Below are 17,971 nucleotides of genomic sequence, written 5' to 3'. Positions count from 1 at the left end.
ACTTTTTTAGATGCCTGCCAACTCTCAGCTTTGCCAAAAAAAAACATTTCCTTTTATTTCCATTCGGGCCAACTAAGTGTCCAGTTGAGAGGTGCTTAGAACTTAACCCTTATCTGAAAGGCATGATCTCCAGATGATACAACATAATACAGAACATTAATTCGCCTTCCTTTGCAAATACAAAATCTGCATGGGAGCAAGACCTAGGTGGTGAGCTACCTGGTGAAATGTGGCTACAAAGTATTGAGCGTATCCACACATCCTTTTACATAAGGCGTGAGCTTATTCATTTTAAGGGTTTGCACCGTCTCCATTACTCAAATGACAGATTGGCAAAAATATACCCAAATGTTGACCAAGTGTTTGAGATGCCACCAGAGTCCAGTGACTGTGGGACACATGTTTTGGTCATGCCTATCTTTGAGTGGCCTGTGCCTCAAAAATGGGGCCCCATTCTTACATATGTGTAATACAACTGTTAGCCCCAACCCATTCACTGTCATTTTTGGGGTACTTCCCCTAGACCAGAATGCTACCTTGCCGCCTTGTCCTCTCTCACTGGAAGTCTGCAAAGCCGCCCTCCTTTATGCAGTGGGTTAAGGAGGTGATGTCATCTCTGCCTCTGAAGGAGGTTAGGTACACTGTGCATGGGCCCGACAAAAGTTTGACTTAACCTGTTCCCCATTAATACAATACGTGGAGAGCTTGTCTTTTACTTAGTGTAACTTGCATAGTGGCCATTTGTGCTGATAATAATTTGTATTTAACTTTGTTTTCCCCATTTGGTTTTGTTTCTATTATTGTTTGTTTCTGTTTTTCTTATTTAACTTACTTTTATAGATGCCTTGGTGGGTGGGTGATTTGAAGGGTGGGAGTGGAGGGGATGAATGAAGGGTTGGTGTTGTACTGTTTTTGTTATCTGAAAATCTACTAATAGTTAAAATACAAATAAAATGTAAGTATGCAATCTGGTTTCAGAGTTGGTCATGGGTGCACCTCAGCCACGCTCAAGGTCCTAAACGATATCTTAACCTCCATCGATAAGAAACAATACTGTGCAGCCGTATTCATTGACCTGGCCAAGGCTTTCGACTCTGTCAATCACCACATCCTCATCGGTAGACTCGACAGCCTTGGTTTCTCAAATGATTGCCTCGTCTGGTTCACCAACTACTTCTCTGATAGAGCTCAGTGTGTCAAATCGGAGGGTCTGTTGTCCGGGCCTCTGGCAGTCTCTATGGGGGTGCCACAGGGTTCAATTCTTGGACCGACTCTCTTCTCTGTATACATCAATGATGTCGCTCTTGCTGCTGGTGAGTCTCTGATCCACCTCTACGCAGACGACACCATTCTGTATACTTCTGGCCATTCTTTGGACACTGTTAACAACCCTCCAGGCAAGCTTCAATGCCATACAACTCTCCTTCCATGGCCTCCAATTGCTCTTAAATACAAGTAAAACTAAATGCATGCTCTTCAACCAATCGCTGCCTGCACCTGCCCGCCTGTCCAACATTACTACTCTGGACGGCTCTGACATAGAATATGTGGACAACTACAAATACCTAGGTGTCTGGTTAGACTCTAAACTCTCCTTCCAAACTCACATCAAACATCTTCAATCCAAAGTTAAATCTAGAATTGGCTTCCTATTTCGCAACAAAGCATCCTTCACTCATGCTGCCAAACATACCCTTGTAAAACTGACCATCCTACCGATCCTCGACTTCGGCGATGTCATTTACAAAATAGCCTCCAACACTACTGGATGCAGTCTATCACAGTGCCATCCGTTTTGTCACCAAAACCCCATATACTACCCACCACTGCGACCTGTATGCTCTCGTTGGCTGGCCCTCGCTTCATACTCGTCGCCAAACCCACTGGCTCCAGGTCCTCTACAAGACCCTGCTAGTTAAAGTCCCCCCTTATCTCAGCTCGCTGGTAACCATAGCAACACTCACCTGTAGCACGCGCTCCAGCAGGTATATCTCTCTGGTCACCCCCAAAACCAATTCTTCCTTTGGCCGCCTCTCCTTCCAGTTCTCTGCTGCCAATGACTGGGACGAACTACCAAAATCTCTGAAACTGGAAACACTTATCTCCCTCACTAGCTTTAAGCACCAGCTGTCAGAGCAGCTCACAGATTACTGCACCTGTTCATAGCCCATCTATAATTTAGCCCAAACTGCTACCTCTTTCCCTACTGTATTTATTTATTTTGATCCTTTGCACCCCATTATTTCTATCTCTACTTTGCACATTCTTCCACTGCAAATCAACCATTCCAGTGTTTTACTTGCTATATTGTATGTACTTCGCCACCATGGCTTTTTTTTGCCTTTACCTCGCTTATCTCACCTCACTTGCTCACATTGTATATAGACTTATTTTTCTACTGTATTATTGACTGTATGTTTGTTTTACTCCATGTGTAACTGTTGTATGTGTCAAACTGCTTTGCTTTATCTTGACCAGGTCACAATTGTAAATGAGAACTTGTTCTCAACTTGCCTACCTGGTTAAATAAAGGTGAAAAAAAGAGATTCGGAGCTAGAAAATGGTATATCATACACTGCAGTTGAGCAGCAATGGGAAAGTAATTCTGCTTTGAAAGTTGATAAACCTGTAAACCCACTTTTGAGAAAATGGCCCTTAAATGTTTTGGAACAGCTACTGGAGCGCTCTTCTTTGTCTACACCCATTCAGCATCATTCACTGATCCGAGCGTTCGACCCTAACGTTGGCTAGCTTGCTAGCTACTTCCAGACACAAATGAGAGAACAGCTCACTCTGACCATTTTACTTGCCCTAGCAGATGGTTAGGATGTTTTGATGTTATCCAGAGCGCTGGTGACTGCAACTGTGCTGCTGGCAACAATTTAATTACACTTTTTTGCCACCGTTTTCTGACACCGTCCATATTCAGCAGGTGTTGAGCATTCGTAAATTGTTCTGAGCTCTGGCACACTCAGACGAGAGGGCTCTGATAGCTGGTAAATTCGCTCTAGATATCTACTCTGTGTATTGACAGTTGTTGTAATGACATCATGAACATTCTGTTGAAATGGTTACTTGCATTCTGGAGTCTCTTTTTGTTTAGACATGTAGCTAGCTAAACAATGAACCATAATCCCAACTCATAACGTTACTACCCTGCATGAATCGGCAGGTAGCTAAACAACCAGGTTCAATGTTAGCTAGCTAGCTAAAAGTACACTATAACTTGAAATGAAAACGACTTTCTGACAAAATTAGAAACGTGTAATATCTGAAAATGTAGCTAGCTAGATTATCTTGCCAGTATACATGTATGGACGCTTATTCCTCTGTAATCCAGAGACTGGTGTCAAAAACCAGAATTTTCTTAGCTATCATACTCTAATTCCAAGATTTCAAAACTTGGTCCTCTAGAAATTGGAGAGCAACACTTATGTAGTTCTACTATGTGATATATATTTTTAAAAACACGTTAGAAAGGATTACCTACTCCTACTGACCAGCTCATGTGATAGACAAAAGCATGCTAAATGGCAGACCAATCCGAACTAATCTCTCGGCATGTCCAGCCCGCTCATTCTCACCAATCATGGAGAGCTTGAAGGTTGCGGTCTTTTTCCGTGGCTAAACCAACTGGGCTCGTAATTTAACAATTTGTATTCGTATTTACAGATGTCATACAAGTTTGTTATTAAGGCACATTAAAGTTCACATGTTCCAGAAGGCATTTCTGCCCAAAAAATGCATTTTGATAAAAAAAAAGTTTTCAAATGGCTCTTGTGTGAAGTAGTTTCCTGAAACTAGCCAAAAATGTGCACCCCTTTTGCATTCCCAGGACCAGGATAGAGCAGCACTGCCATAGACTAAAACATTTCCTGGTCCTATCTGCAGGGACTGCAGATGCTGCAGTCATCCATGGGCAAGGAGCAGGAGTGTCTGCGTCAGAGCATGCTGCAGCAGACCCAGGGGCTTGAGGCAGCCCAGCAGCGCATCGGAGACCTGGAGGCCCAGCTAGCCAAGAAGGAGCACCTCATTCTGGAGCAGAAGTTGTTCCTGGAGGAAGTCAAAGGCCAGACCAAGTAAGGGCCCAATTCCACTCTCCTTTTTTTTAGGCTATTGCGAGCTCTGATTCTCTTTATGTATTTTAGTATTTTTCAAAGCGATTGTATTTAAAATGGTGGACAGATTTGAAAGGGGAGAACTGGTGGGGAGGCTGGATTCAACCGACATCAGCTACGTACTTGGCTCCCAGTACCAAACTCAACTCTTATTATTCCACAATGGATGGACTGTATTGTGTACTTTCCCCCTGTGAACTTTTACATTTTAAAGGTGTGTCTGTCTATGTGTAACCCCAGGGGCCAGCTGCAGGCGTCGGAGAGCAGGTACCTGGCCATGCGACGGGTCACCCAGGTGCTGCAGACGGAGATGCTGCAGCTCTACAGCCAGCTGGACGCCGAAATGCTGACCACCAACCAGAGTCTCTCGGAGTCTGACACCATCGAGCCCTCCAGCGCTCCTCCTGGCACTTCCAGGTGAGACCCAGCACCTCCTTTGATCCCTTTCCCGCAGTGTGAGGGATGGTTCCAGCTCCCACAGAATGGATATAACAGCCAAGGGCCTTCAAAGTATAATTACGCAATATTGACAAAATGCTGCTGGTGTTTTTTTTTGTACAATGAATGTCTTCTCTCTGGGACAAAGTCAAATGATATAACTGTGCCAAATGCTACTAGCAGGAAATGGTCTTTTAGGTAGGCTATACCCAGTGCAGTGCAATTTGCATTCATTTGAGCCATCTCATCATCGCTACAGTCTAGAAATACAGTACTATTGAAACCAACTCAGTCAGGATTAGGGGTGTGAACGTTTTAAACTAAATTGGGATCCTCCCAAAATTGAAATCACTGTGCAGCTGGCTTGCCTGCTTGTTCTCTTCGCTAATAATGCGAGTCTGTGTGTGTGTGTTCTGTCTTCGATCTGTTGCCTGCAGAATAACTTAGCCTATTTATTAATGTTTTACTGAAGTTGCGAGACATTGCAAGCCAAGAAATGCTAAATATACATTCCATTGTGACAGAACGCTTTTGATTGCCGATAGATAGGCCTAGTGCACGGTTCTGCCTGGTGGCCGACCTGCCTATACTGTGCCCATTCCCCATCTCTCCGTCCCTCGTCCCTTTCCCCTTGCTATGAAAGATGCAAGTGTTTGTTCTCAGAAGTACGCCAACTAATCAGTCTCTTCCGTGCCAAAAACACTGAATCTTAGGAGTCGATTCCTAGCGGAAGATGTTTTCTTTTTACTAAATGTATTTTTTAGGAGAGCATGGCCTGCATCAGGCAGTTTAAGATTGTGATGGATGTCAGTCCCCATTTCAGAAGCTGCATTCCTTTACCGACAAGTAAAATGCCCATTAAGTGGGGCTTCAAAACTTATCTCCAGATAAGGTTTTGTTTCTCCATTTAAAAAGCACCCTTGGACAAACAAACATGCTGCAAGCCGAGGTGCTTTCAAGGGTTACATGACTGCGGTAGATAAAACTTCATTGCCTGGCCCTAGCGGTTATACATAAGTAACTGGGCCATAATTCTGCATTGTGAGTTGACGTCAAAATAATAATTTTGTTTTACCAGAAAACCGTAAATGGCCGTTTTAAACGTCAAGCAAAATGGTCAATTTGTCACAGGATAAGGGAGAGGTTAGCCTGTATATAAATTAAAAGTAGGTACTATGGACTAATCCCAGAGAGATTACAGCTCTTGAACATAATGTTTTGTTTGATGGAGTGAAGCTGAAGACCAATGTAAAAAGATGAACAATAGTGTGTGTGTCTGTGTGTTTGCTAGGCCAAATGGCAGCAGTAGCAGAACTGTGCCAACTGCTCAGGGCAGCTCTGACCGACGCACCCAAGCGTGGCCGCCTGGCAACGGAGGCACTTTACCAACCGGGGGTGGAGCTCAGTCCACTACCTCGGTGACCCTCAACGGCAGTCTGAAACAGCCCCCTCTCCTGTCAGAGATGTCCCCTACCCACCTGGCCGCCTTTCCGCTTTCCCTATCCCCCGCTGGCACCCCCTTCACTGTGGGTACCTACCCCAGTGCCAAGAGCTTCCTGGGAATGCACGCCCGAGAGCTGTTCTGCAACAAAAGCGATAGCCAGTGTGACGGGGATGAGGACACCCAGCTCAGTAGTCTCTCTCACAGCCTGGTCGTCGGTGAGGAGAGCAGCGAGTCGACAGAGAACGTCCAGTCCAGCCCATTTCCTCCTCCCGCCACAGGCACCCCCCCCCATTCTCTTCCTGCTGCTGCTCCTCCATCACAGGGCTCTGCTCAGTCTGCTTTGGCCCAGGAGCCACCCCCGTCAGACAGCCAGCAGCTTAGGGCCCACCACGGGCAGGGGGCAAGGCCTAGGGCCAGTGCTGCCGCTGCCGCCCGCCAGAGGAGGAAGGACCTGCGGATCATGGACTACAATGAAACACAGCAGGAGCACATCTGACGACGACGAGAGAGGGGGGGTGGGGCAACAGCTGCTGATGAGTTGCCACTGTAACAACAGATGTAAGAAATATCTCTAAATGCAGTGTTATTTTCGCTGTTTCCCCAGTGGATGGGCAAATACAGATTCATATAAAGCTATATTATATAAACAAGAAAAAAAATGTCCCTAAGCAAAGGACAATGAGCAAATTTGGCCTCATAATTAGCTTTTTAATGTATTCTGTCGAAGGGCCACTGCTATATGTATCCATTAGGGGGAGCAAGAGTGAACAAAAAGTATTCAACAGTGAATTTAACATGGATTCCTTATGGCAAGTCCTATCACACAGAATTGGTCTATTGGGTGTGTAAATCTATATATTGAGGCTACGTCGGTCTGTGTGATGTAAAACGAATAACAGCAACAGGAAAACGAGCAAGAATCTTTTGTTAGATGTTTTAATAAGCTATTTATTTATGGTTTTGGCACACCCCAATCTAGAATGGCCTGAACTTTCTGTAGGGTTCGGAGGGTCCTACTCACAAGTGCAATACTTTTCTCAAATGGATTCATCTTGTTTTTTTTGCTGCTTGGTCAAAGGCCTCACAGCCTCAGCTTTTCAGAACACTTTTTGAGTTGTTCCATCACATTTCCCTCCCCAAAACACTGAGTGCCTCTTGTTTTAACACATATAGCTCTACAAATAGGTACTAAAGTTATTGCAATAATTAGTTATAATTTATAACCAGCTAAAGAGAGCTTAAAGAGTATCAAGTAACAATTTTATTTTGTCTTGTTGATTGAATGGGCATGATCCCACCATACAATGAAGTTTTACAGCAATAACGCATCTTGCCTAGGTTTAAGCTAAATCTCTAGCTCAGGTCGTGTTCCTGCAGTAGTGGAGGAACGTGCAATAACACCCTAGACCAGAGTTTGTTAATTCTCATACATTCTCTTGAGTTAAATGTGCCACGTGGCATCCATCTTGCTTTTTGGGGGTTTATTGATCAAGTTGATGTGGATCACTGCATTATTTTTGTCTAGGCTAGAGGCCTGAGAGGACTGTTCTTTTGGATATTCAGTGCCTTGATGGCTGCACACAACTGCCAGAATTCCTGCAGTGGGACTCTGATGGCTCTCTTGATGTCTTTGCATTGAAGCTATGCCAGGTATATGTCCCTCTTCATAGAGGTCCTTCCTCACTCAATGCCTTTAAAGTGAATCAGGTCACAATGTAGTTCTTAACATGGACATATTGTGAGTTTCTGTTGCCATATAGTCAATTGTCATCTAAGGTGACAATCATTGTTCCATCCCCTACTCAGGATCAGGGCTTGCAAGCTAGTCAGTTAAGTCACATATCCATGGAAGTCAGTATTACCCATCTCCAGCTGTTCTCCTCAAAGCATGGTCTCTGTCCAAGATCCTAGTGTCAATTCAAGTGTTCCTTTTTTCTCCCCACATCTTTTGTTGTCAAGCATGTAAATCAATGTTAAACACCATCGGGATGAGGAAACTATGGTACAGTGAATCTGACGGTATGTTAAGACAGTTCTGATTTACAAATGTTCTGAAAACAAAAAGGGGAAAAATGAACTGAATATAAATCAATACAAATATTTTGCATTGTCTCTTTTTTTTAAAAAGTTTGCCGAGAGCACATACACATTGCTACATGGTAATTGAACAATATTTGGTTATGGACGCCGAGATAGTTATTTACCTTCTTATTCTACAGTGTCAGTGGGGTTTAGAAATGCCACTGCATTGTTTTGATGGAAATCACTTGTGTCTCAATGCAAATGGTGTTGAAGACTATTTGTCCAGTTTGTCTGTTGTATGAAACATTGTGTAATATGGTTGCCAAGTTCTGAGTAATAGTTGACCACAAGTCAAACCAAGAGAAACAAACTTTATTGCAATGCTGATTTATGTCAAATAGAGGAAAAGGCCTAATCCTGGTGGTGAGGCCCGGAGGTCTCCAGGCTGGCTTGATTGCATGCCACTCGCCTGTTCTCTTAGCTTGAGTCTTCTTAGTGTTATGAGCACAAGTAGCGTGCCCAGTCAGGCTGAAAGACACGTCTCCCACACCAGCCGTCCCACCTCGCTGTCCTGAGGACTCAAGCACATCCACATTAGGATCCCCAGCAGACGTGTTGTCCTGGCCGCAGTAGGTGTAGGAACTGACCATCCTTTGCAGTAGCTCCAGTGCTAGTAGGATAAGGCTTACCACACCACTGTAGTAGTTCCTGGCCTTGTCACAGCTCAGTCGATTCACTTTATCATGTGGGTAACTACAGACAAAGAAAGGACCTGGGTTAGAAAACAGGCAAAATAGTCCAACCTCACAACTCCAGTTTAAAATGCAACAGTTATTCTGCAACATTTACCATATCTATTGTCGAACTCGGTCCTTGATGTACATGGGCCTGCAGTTTGCTGATGTTGTAGCTGAGAAGCAACCTATGTGTCTAGGATGACACCTCCAGGGCTTTGGTTGTTGCCCTTCAGGAGCCTCAGAACAGTTCTCTACTCCTCCACAATTTTCAAGAAGAGGGTGAAAATGTGTAGATCTGTGGCATTAATACAATGGTGCTCCATGTACCCTTGAATGTGTGCAATAAGGGATGGGTATATTTTATTTAAAAAAAGGACCTGTGAGAAAAACTGAGATGGTCTCACCTGCATGACTGTTGCCACTGGTTCTGTCCTATCATGAACATGCTTGTGTGACCTCTAGGGCTGCTATGAAAAGGACCTGCTGCAGTTTGAAGATGTTGTGAGTGTGTAATGGCCTTCAACCTCTCCCTTGCCAGTTGTGCACACTCGTCAACAGGAAAATGCCATTTGAGATGGATAAGTTTACAATATGGAGCTGCAGCCCAATACATATACTCTGCTGCTCTGGACAAAGTCTCTAGACAGACAGCCTTGTACCAATGTAAGTACTGGATTTTCGAGACAACTCTGGAAAGGTCATAATAAATACAATTTACCTGCGGGTCTATGTGCCGAGTCAGTCTAGCAGTATCAATATTTTTTTATTTGGATACAAAGTTACAAATAGCGCAGAATGTTGCTAAATGATAGACACGGATGTGTAGTACATGATTGACAACGAAGCACTGTGGTCTCAGAATGTTGTCTTGGGAAGTCGAACCAACAATCAACGAGCGTTCTGACGTTGCTGGGCAACATGACACCAATTACGTTTTCCTTAGCAACGTGTGAATGCGCTTTGGCAAGCGACTTGGATTCATGTTATAAGCGGGTAAGAAAATATTTTACAGTTTTCCCAAAGCCAGTTCCAAACTAAGCTATCTACTTAGCCACATTTCATTAGATATTGTACAATAATTGTACAGGTTAATGAGTTTTGTCGAAACGCCATATTTACTGAGTCAGAATTTGATAGTTAGCATTTTGGTTAGCAAAGAGCAAAAAACACGTAACGTTAGCTTGTTTACTTCGACTAGCTTGGTCAGTCAATCTCTCAGCCAGAGGGCCTAGAAGTAGGACCAACGGGGTCTCAGAGGGCTTTCAGGGGGTCCCTGAAAAAACAGCTAAATTAGCAACAAAACCAAATTATAGCGCTCACATTCAATGGAATAACTATTTGACATCCAGACATTAAAACATTTCATTGTGCAATTGCATGGCAAAGTTGTTTCGTATTCATTTTATGTTACTTGTTACACAATATCCCACCTTTTCCCCATCAAACAGACTGCAAATCACCTTGGAACGCAATGGATGAAACGGCAAAACCCCTAAGAATTCCACCTGAAATGGCTATTTATGCAGAGAAGCATGAAATATTTGATTTAGTCCAGGTAAACATATTTTCTATTTCATTTGACAATAACATTGCAAAAGTTCCCACTAGTTTTACCCACCACCTCACGAGTCTGGTCTCAGATCTGTTTGTGCTATCATGTCAACGCCCTGTCATGCCAAAACAGATCTGTAACCTGACAAGAGGGAGTACAGCTACAACCGGAAGTGACTCTTTGTAGCAGGTTAGGTGAGCATTTCAGCTAACCCTAACCTTTTCCTAACCTTAACCCTAGTCTCCTAACCTGCCACATTAATTATCCTAACCTGCTGTGTAAATTCTCCTAACCTGCTATGAAAAAGTAACTTCCGGTTGTAGCTGTACTCCCTCTAGTCAGATCCCAGGCTACCTCTGCTCTCCTTTTGCTTCTACTCCCTTCATCCTGACTGATCTGTCATCTTACTCTTTTTCATCAGAGCTGGTGATGAAGACTACTACTTTCATCCCTTGTTTACATTTTAAGAAAAATACAAATAAAACATGCTCTAATGGTAGAAAGTGATTTTTTTTTTTTTTAGACATTGGTGACAAATCTTATGGTTGATAAGCCAGAGGATCCCATCCAGTATCTAATTGTTCTTCTCAAAAGGGGCAGTGTTCAGGGTAAGTGCTCTCTGGTCCACATACAGAAGGTATTTCATGATGGTAACAAATTCAGGTTGGACCCTACCCGTTTGGTTCGTAAACGATTTCCGTAATGAATACACCTGTGATGTGCATACAACTGATTTCGTGTAGTGTTGTTATTCTACCACTAGGTGACACTATATGAGAAGTTTGAGCCACTAGCTGTGTTTACATTGGCAGCCCAATTCTGACATTTTTCCCAATAATTGGTCAATTGACCAATCACATCAGATCTTTTCACATCAGCTCTTTTTCAGAGCTGATCCAATTGTTCAAAATTCCAATTAATGGGGAAAAAAATATCAGAATTCGGATACCTGTGTAAACGCTGCCTATGAGGCGCCTGGCGTTCACATCCCACATGTCAATATCATGTATTTTCGTTGAATATTGTTTCCTGAAACTAAATTGTGGTCGTAATACATGTTTGTTTTATTTTTGCAGTACCCAGAGTGATGTTGTTAGGTCCACCTGCATCAGGGAAAAGAACTGTTGTGAGTAGATGTTTGTTCTCAAAACTGATTTTAAAGCCTACAGTATTAGGATGAATTGAGATGTCATGAAAATGGATGGGATTGATTTGGTTGGGATAAAATCTTTTTTGGATTTGTAACATAAGACAGTAGCTGTGCTACTCCACACCTTGTTTTACACCGGAGGAAAGGGAAGCTCCAAAATGCTAAGCCATAAGGTTCCCAACACAGGCCCACCAAATGAATGACAGAAGTACACCAAAATACAAAAAAGCTTTTATTTGGAATGTAGTAATAATGAACAATGGTAAACTGCTAATATTTGATCAGGGCTATCTTTTTACATGACAACTTTGTTTCAGTACTAAAAACGAAGAGCAAAGAACAGGCTGGCATTTCACTTCTAAAGAGAAGGATGACATGACAAAAAAAACACGAATACATTTGACCATTGACAAAATTCAAGCTTGCAAATGTTTTTTTTAAGAAAAATTAGAAAGTACAATTAGAAAATAAGTTCTTTACAGATATACGAGTCCCAAGATATCGCTTGTGATTTTAACACCTAGGGAAGGACAAATTAATAAAATAAATGTTCTTTACCCTTTATATATATATTAGTGCATTTGGTAAGTATTGAGACAGATCCCTTCCCTTTTTCCACATTGTGTTACATTACAGCCTTATTCTAAAATTGATTAAATTATTTTCCCCTTCAATCTACACACAATACCCAATTATGACAAAGCAAAAACAGGTTTTTATAAATGTTTGCAAATGTATTACAAATTTAAAAACAGATACCTTATTTGCATAAGTATTCAGACCCTTTGCTATGAGACTCAAAATTGAGCTCAGGTGCATCCTGTTTCCATTGATCATCATCCTTGAGATGTTTCTACAACTTCATTGGAGTCCACCTGTGGTAAATGCAATTGATTGGACATGATTTTGAAAGGCACACACCTGTCTATATAAGGTCCCACAGTTGACAGTGCATGCCAGAGCAAAAACCAAGCCATGAGGTCGAAATAGTTGTCCGTAGAGCTCAGAGACAGGATTGTGCCAAGGCACAGACTTGGGGAAGGGTACCAAAACATTTCTGCAGCATTTAAGATCCCCAAGAACACAGTGACCTCCATCATTCTCAAATGGAAGAAGTTTGGAACCACCAAGACTCTTCCTAGAGATGGCTGCCCGGGCAAACTGAGCAATAGGGGGAGAAGGGCCTTAGTCAGGGAGGTGACCAAGAACCCGATGATCACTCTGACAGAGCTTCATAGTTTCTCTGTGGAGATCGGAGAACCTTCCAGAAGGACAACCATCTCTGCAGCACTCCACCAATCAGGCCTTTATGGTAGAGTGGCCAGAAGGAAGCCGACGCTTGAGAGGATCTGCAGAGAATAATGGGAGAAACTCCCCAAATACAGGTGTGCCAAGCTTGTAACAATCATACCCAAGAAGACTGTAATCGCTGTCAAAGGTGCTTCAACAAAGTACTGAGTAAAGGGTCTAAATTCTTATGTAAATGTCATATTTTGCGGTATTATTTAATGAAGCTGCCAGTTGAGGAATTGTGAGGTGTCTTTCTCAAACTAGACACTCCAATGTACTTGTCCCCTTGCTCAGTTGTGTACCTTGGCCTCCCACTCCTCTTTCTATTCTGGTTAGGGCCAGTTTGTGCTGTTCGGTGACGGGTGTAGTACACAGCATTGTACGAGATCTTCAGTTTCTTGGCAATTTCTCGCATGGAATAGCCTTCATTTCTCAGAACAAGAATAGACTGCCGAGTTTCAGAAGTAATTTTTTTTTCTGGCCATTTTGTGCCTGTAATCAAACCCACAAATGCTGATGCTCCAGATACTCAACTAGTCTAAAGAAGCCCAGTTTTATTGCTTCTTTAATCAGAACAACAGTTTTCAGCTGTGCTAACATAATTGCAAAAGGGTTTTCTAATGATCAATTAGCCTTTTAAAATTATTAACTTGGATTAGCTTAGACAATGTGCCATTGGAACACAGGAGTGATGGTTGCTGATAATGGGCCTCTGTACACCTAATGTAGATATTCCATAAAAAAATCTGCCATTTCCAGCTACAGTCATTTGCAACATTAACAATGTCTACACTGTATTTCTGATCAATTTGATGTTATTTTAATGGACAAAAGATTAGCTTTTCTTTCAATAACAAGGACATTTCTAAGTGACCCCAAACTTTTGAATGTGGTTGTGTACGTCATACAGTTAACAAAATATCAACACATGCTCCACCATTTCCTCCACTAAACACTCATCACATAGACCTGTTTCATGTCTCCCTATCATCCACAACTTGGCATTCAAACCTGTGTGCCCAAACCGTAGTCTACTCCACACAACTTCGTGTCCTACATCCCATACTCACCACTTCTTCTTTTACTGATCGATGCATGCAATAAAATTGCCTCCCCTTACTACGAGTATCCCACTCCCTTTGCCAAAGATCGAGCCCTTTTGCCTGGATCAAGGACTTGACTTCCCTGTGGCCCAGTGTGACCTGAATATCTACCCCCTCTCTCCTCACAGCACTCTTAGCCACCACATCAGCCTTCTCATTACCCTCCACACCCACATGGGCAGGAACCCAACAAAAGCTTACCACCACTCCCATCCTCTCCAATCCCATTAACAGCACCATCATCTCCACAAACAAGTCTCCCCTCTCCAACCTGCCCGCCTTCACACTTTTCTTTTCTTTTTTTCTCATCTTTATTTAACCAGGTAGGCTAGTGGAGAACAAGTTCTCATTTCCAACTTCGTCCTGGCCAAGATAAAGCAAAGCAGTGCGACACAAACAACACAGAGTTACACATGGAATAAACAAGCGTACAGTCAATAACAATAGAAAAATATAATGTCTATATACAGTGTGTGCAAATGGCGTGAGGAGGTAAGGCAATAAATAGGCCATAGTAGCAAGTAATTGCAATTTAGCAAATTAACACTGGAGTGATACATGTGCAGATGATGATGTGCAAGTAAAAATACTGGTGTGCAAAAGAGCAGAAAAGTAAATAAAAACAATATGGGGATGAGGTAGGTAGATTATTGGATGGGCTATTTACAGATGGGCTATGTACAGCTGCAGCGATCGGTTAGCTGCTCAGATAGCTGATGTTTAAAGTAAGTGAGGGACTGCAGCCCAATCAACACTGCAGCCCAATCAGAGCAGATCGCAGTGGTTTCACCTCCAACCATCTCAAACCTATAATGATGGCCATCAGCTCTGCCGCATACACTGACACATAATCAGTTAACCTCTTACATACTCAAACATTGAAATCTGGGATAAACACCCCAGCCCCCACCCCCCACCCTTCAATTTTCACCTAAAATGACACCCAAATCTAACTGCCTGTAGCTCAGGCCCTAAAGCAAGGATATGCATATTCTTGGTACCATTTGAAAGGAAACACTGAAGTTTGTGGAAATGTGAATTGAATGTAGGAGAATATAACGCAATAGATCTGGTAGAATAAAATGCAAAGAAAATAAACAACCGTTTTTTTTCTACCACCATCTTTGAAATGCAACAGAATTGGTTGTATTTCTACTGTAAATTGGACTGTGCAGTTAAATTAACAAGAATTTAAGCTTTCAGACGATATAAGACACTTATATGTACCGACATTTGTTGTTTCTCTAAAATCTGTGATCGTGACTCAAGGCGCTGCATGATTTACAGCTGTCCCGTTGACGGGACGCCATACCCGAAGAGGTTTTAAACTCAGTCACCCTATCTATATCCTGACTGTATATTTGCATCCCTAACATCTTTAACCTTCCTCCAAGAAAACACCATAAATCAGGACTTGGCCATAGACATCCTAAACCCCCATCTTGCACACTCCCACAGCTTCTTGCATCTTCCTCATCACATATTTCACATTCGCACTTCTCTTCCATACAGCCCATCATCAGTATACAAGGCCATACCCACTTGGATTTTTACAAATTATCTTTGAAAGACACGGTCCTGAAAAAGGGACATTTCTTTTTTTGCTGAGTTTACATAGCTACTGTAGGCCTACACGTACTTTGCGCCTACCAACACGCACAGATCGGCTCCACAGAATGACCACCATGGCTAAAATATTATTGCATGCTTCATAGCTTAAAACTTCAATAATTAGAATTATAGGCTATATTGCTGTTAAATATGTGACACTACGCAATGAGCGCAACCAAGCCGCCACTTCTCCAGTTGCGCCATATTTTCTGTGTGGAAGAGTTTCACACACACACACACAACTTCGTGTGATGTATTGTTGTCTCTACCTTTTTATCATTTGTGCTGTTGTCTGTGCCTAACAATGTTTTCACCATGTTTGTGCTGCTGTCTTGTTGTGTTGCTACTGTTGTTGTCATGTGTTGCTGCCATGCTGTGTTGTCTTAGCTCTGTTTATGTAGTGTTGTGGTGTCTCTCTTGTCGTGATGTGTGTGTTGTCCTACATTTGTATTTTTAATCACAGCCCCCGTCCCCGCATTTGGCCTTCTGCCTCTTGGTAGGCTGTCATTGAAAATAAGAATTTGTTCTTAATTGACTTGCTTAGTTAAATAAAGGTTCAAATAAAAACATTTTAAAAGAAATAACAAATCAACGTTTATTTTATTAGGTGAACAATAGGTAGGTAAAGAAAGAAATAAGTAAAAAGACATGGTTAAAGTGACTATGCATATATGATGAACAGAGAGTAGCAGAAGCGTAAAAAAAGGGGGTGGTGGGTGGGACACAATGCAGATAGCCCGGTTAGCCAATGTGCGGGAGCACTGGTTGGTCGGCCCAATTGAGGTAGTATGTACATGAATGTATAGTTAAAGTGACTATGCATATATGATAAACAGAGAGTAGCAGCAGCGTAAAAAGAGGGGGTGGGGGGGCGGGGGCACACAATGCAAATTGTCCGGGTAGCCATTTGATTACCTGTTCAGGAGTCTTATGACTTGGGGGTAAAAACTGTTGAGAAGCCTTCTTATCCTAGACTTAGCACTCCGGTCTGTGGCTGGGGTCTTTGACAATTTTTTGGGCCTTCCTCTGACACCGCCTGGTGTAGAGGTCCTGGATGGCAGGCAGCTTAGCCTCAGTGATGTACTGGGCCGTACACACTACCCTCTGTATTGCCTTGCGGTCAGAGGCTGAGCAATTGCCGTACCAGGCGGTGATGCAACCACCGCCTGGTACGATGTTGCAGCTGTAGAACCTTTTGAGGATCTGAGGACCCATGCCAAATCTTTCTAGTTTCCTGGGGATATGCTTTGCCCTCTTCACGACTGTCTTGGTGTTATTGGACCATTCTAGTTTGTTGTTGATGTGGACACCTAGGAACTTGAAGCTCTCAACCTGCTCCACTAAAGCCCCGTCGATGAGCATGGGGGTGTGCTCAGTCCTCCTTTTCCTGTCGTCCACAATCATCTCCTTAGTCTTGGTTACGTTGAGGGATAGGTTGTTATTCTGGCACCACCCGGCCAGGTCTCTGACTTCCTCCCTATAGGCTGTCTCGTCGTTGTCGGTGATCAGGCCTACCACTGTTGTGTCGTCTGCAAACTTAATGATGGTGTTGGAGTCATTCCTGACCATGCAGTCGTGGGTGAACAGGGAGTACAGGAGGGGACTGAGCCCACACCCCCGGGGAGCTCCAGTGTTGAGGGCAGGGAGGAGGCGTTTTCATAGTATTTACATTACTTTTTCAGTAGCCTATCACACAACTAATGTGTAATGCAAATTAGTGATAACAGAATGAACGTTTGCCAACTTCTTTTAGTAGGCTACACGTGGTATTGGTCGTACTACTGCGACATACAAAATGTAAAAACATTTTGGCCTATCTGAAATGCAGCCATATACACAACAAATGTTGTTGAAGCATGCAATGTTTAAGAGAAGCCACTCAAAGACTGGTAGCCAAAGATCCATTAATTAAAACAGCACACACCATAACCATCGATTCAGGACCATGGACAGAAGGCTACCGCCAGTCAGCATGATGAAAGGACAATTTCAGCACCATCGGAGTGAACAGTCGGGACAACCGGAGCACTGTGCCAGGGCTCACCTCCGAGCACAACCAATAGGCTCTATGCATTATTCCGCCTCCAACGGTCTAATTTACTTCCGACCGGATTGATGACTTCCGGAGCGAGTTCTGCTATTTTTATCATTAGCTTACTAGCTATCGTTCGATGCATTTCTGACTGAAGTAGTTCGCAATGGCTACGTTTAAATTACAGCCCCGCGAAGGAGGTGCTAATGAACATTGTTCAGTGCCTCTATGTTCAGTTTCTTCCAAATGTAATGGTATTGTGAGCTTCCATCGTTTCCCAGTCGATGTAGAGCTCAGAAAAAGGTGGTTAGTGGCAGTACATTGTGACAACTTTACTGTCACCAAACACACAAAGGTGTGTAGTACACATTTTGTCGAAAGTGACTTTTGAGGGAAAAATTGGTGTTGTTCCTACTGTCTTCGCGTGGAACTGGCAAATTCAAAAGAGACCTGGTGTTTGGGAAAGAAGACTGA

The 17,971-nt window shown here is 42.9% G+C and overlaps 3 protein-coding genes across 11 annotated transcripts in view; 2 read left to right on the top strand and 1 right to left on the bottom strand.

Moving 5' to 3' along the window:
• Positions 1-8,100, top strand: part of tsc1a (TSC complex subunit 1a) — a 31,380-nt gene extending 23,280 nt beyond the window's left edge. For all 8 annotated transcript variants that reach the window (XM_090238140.1, XM_021606698.3, XM_090238139.1 and 5 more), the window contains 3 exons: positions 3,892-4,079; positions 4,359-4,535; positions 5,848-8,100. In XM_090238140.1, coding sequence (XP_090094266.1) covers positions 3,892-4,079; positions 4,359-4,535; positions 5,848-6,496 — 1,014 coding nt within the window. In that variant the 3' untranslated portion in view covers positions 6,497-8,100. The remainder of the gene's footprint in view (positions 1-3,891; positions 4,080-4,358; positions 4,536-5,847) is intronic.
• On the bottom strand, positions 6,923-9,741 carry spaca9 (sperm acrosome associated 9). Its single transcript, XM_090239440.1, is given in 4 exon segments — positions 6,923-8,775; positions 9,015-9,218; positions 9,220-9,276; positions 9,692-9,741. Coding segments are annotated over 4 exon segments (855 nt in total). The 3' UTR covers positions 6,923-8,231.
• Positions 9,619-17,971, top strand: part of ak8 (adenylate kinase 8) — a 66,492-nt gene continuing 58,139 nt past the window's right edge. Inside the window, exons 1-4 of one of the 2 annotated variants that reach the window (XM_021606700.3) lie at positions 9,619-9,752; positions 10,208-10,314; positions 10,835-10,919; positions 11,388-11,437. In XM_021606700.3, coding sequence (XP_021462375.3) covers positions 10,231-10,314; positions 10,835-10,919; positions 11,388-11,437 — 219 coding nt within the window. In that variant the 5' untranslated portion in view covers positions 9,619-9,752; positions 10,208-10,230. Of the gene's footprint in view, positions 9,753-10,131; positions 10,315-10,834; positions 10,920-11,387; positions 11,438-17,971 lie in introns of those variants that run through there. The other variant, XM_021606701.3, reaches the window with a different exon arrangement.

This window comes from Oncorhynchus mykiss, chromosome 6 (genome assembly GCF_057628025.1).
Source record: "Oncorhynchus mykiss isolate SJ-2025 chromosome 6, ASM5762802v1, whole genome shotgun sequence".
NCBI classification, from domain to species: domain Eukaryota; kingdom Metazoa; phylum Chordata; class Actinopteri; order Salmoniformes; family Salmonidae; genus Oncorhynchus; species Oncorhynchus mykiss.
This window is presented reverse-complemented; position numbering and strand designations above follow the sequence as displayed.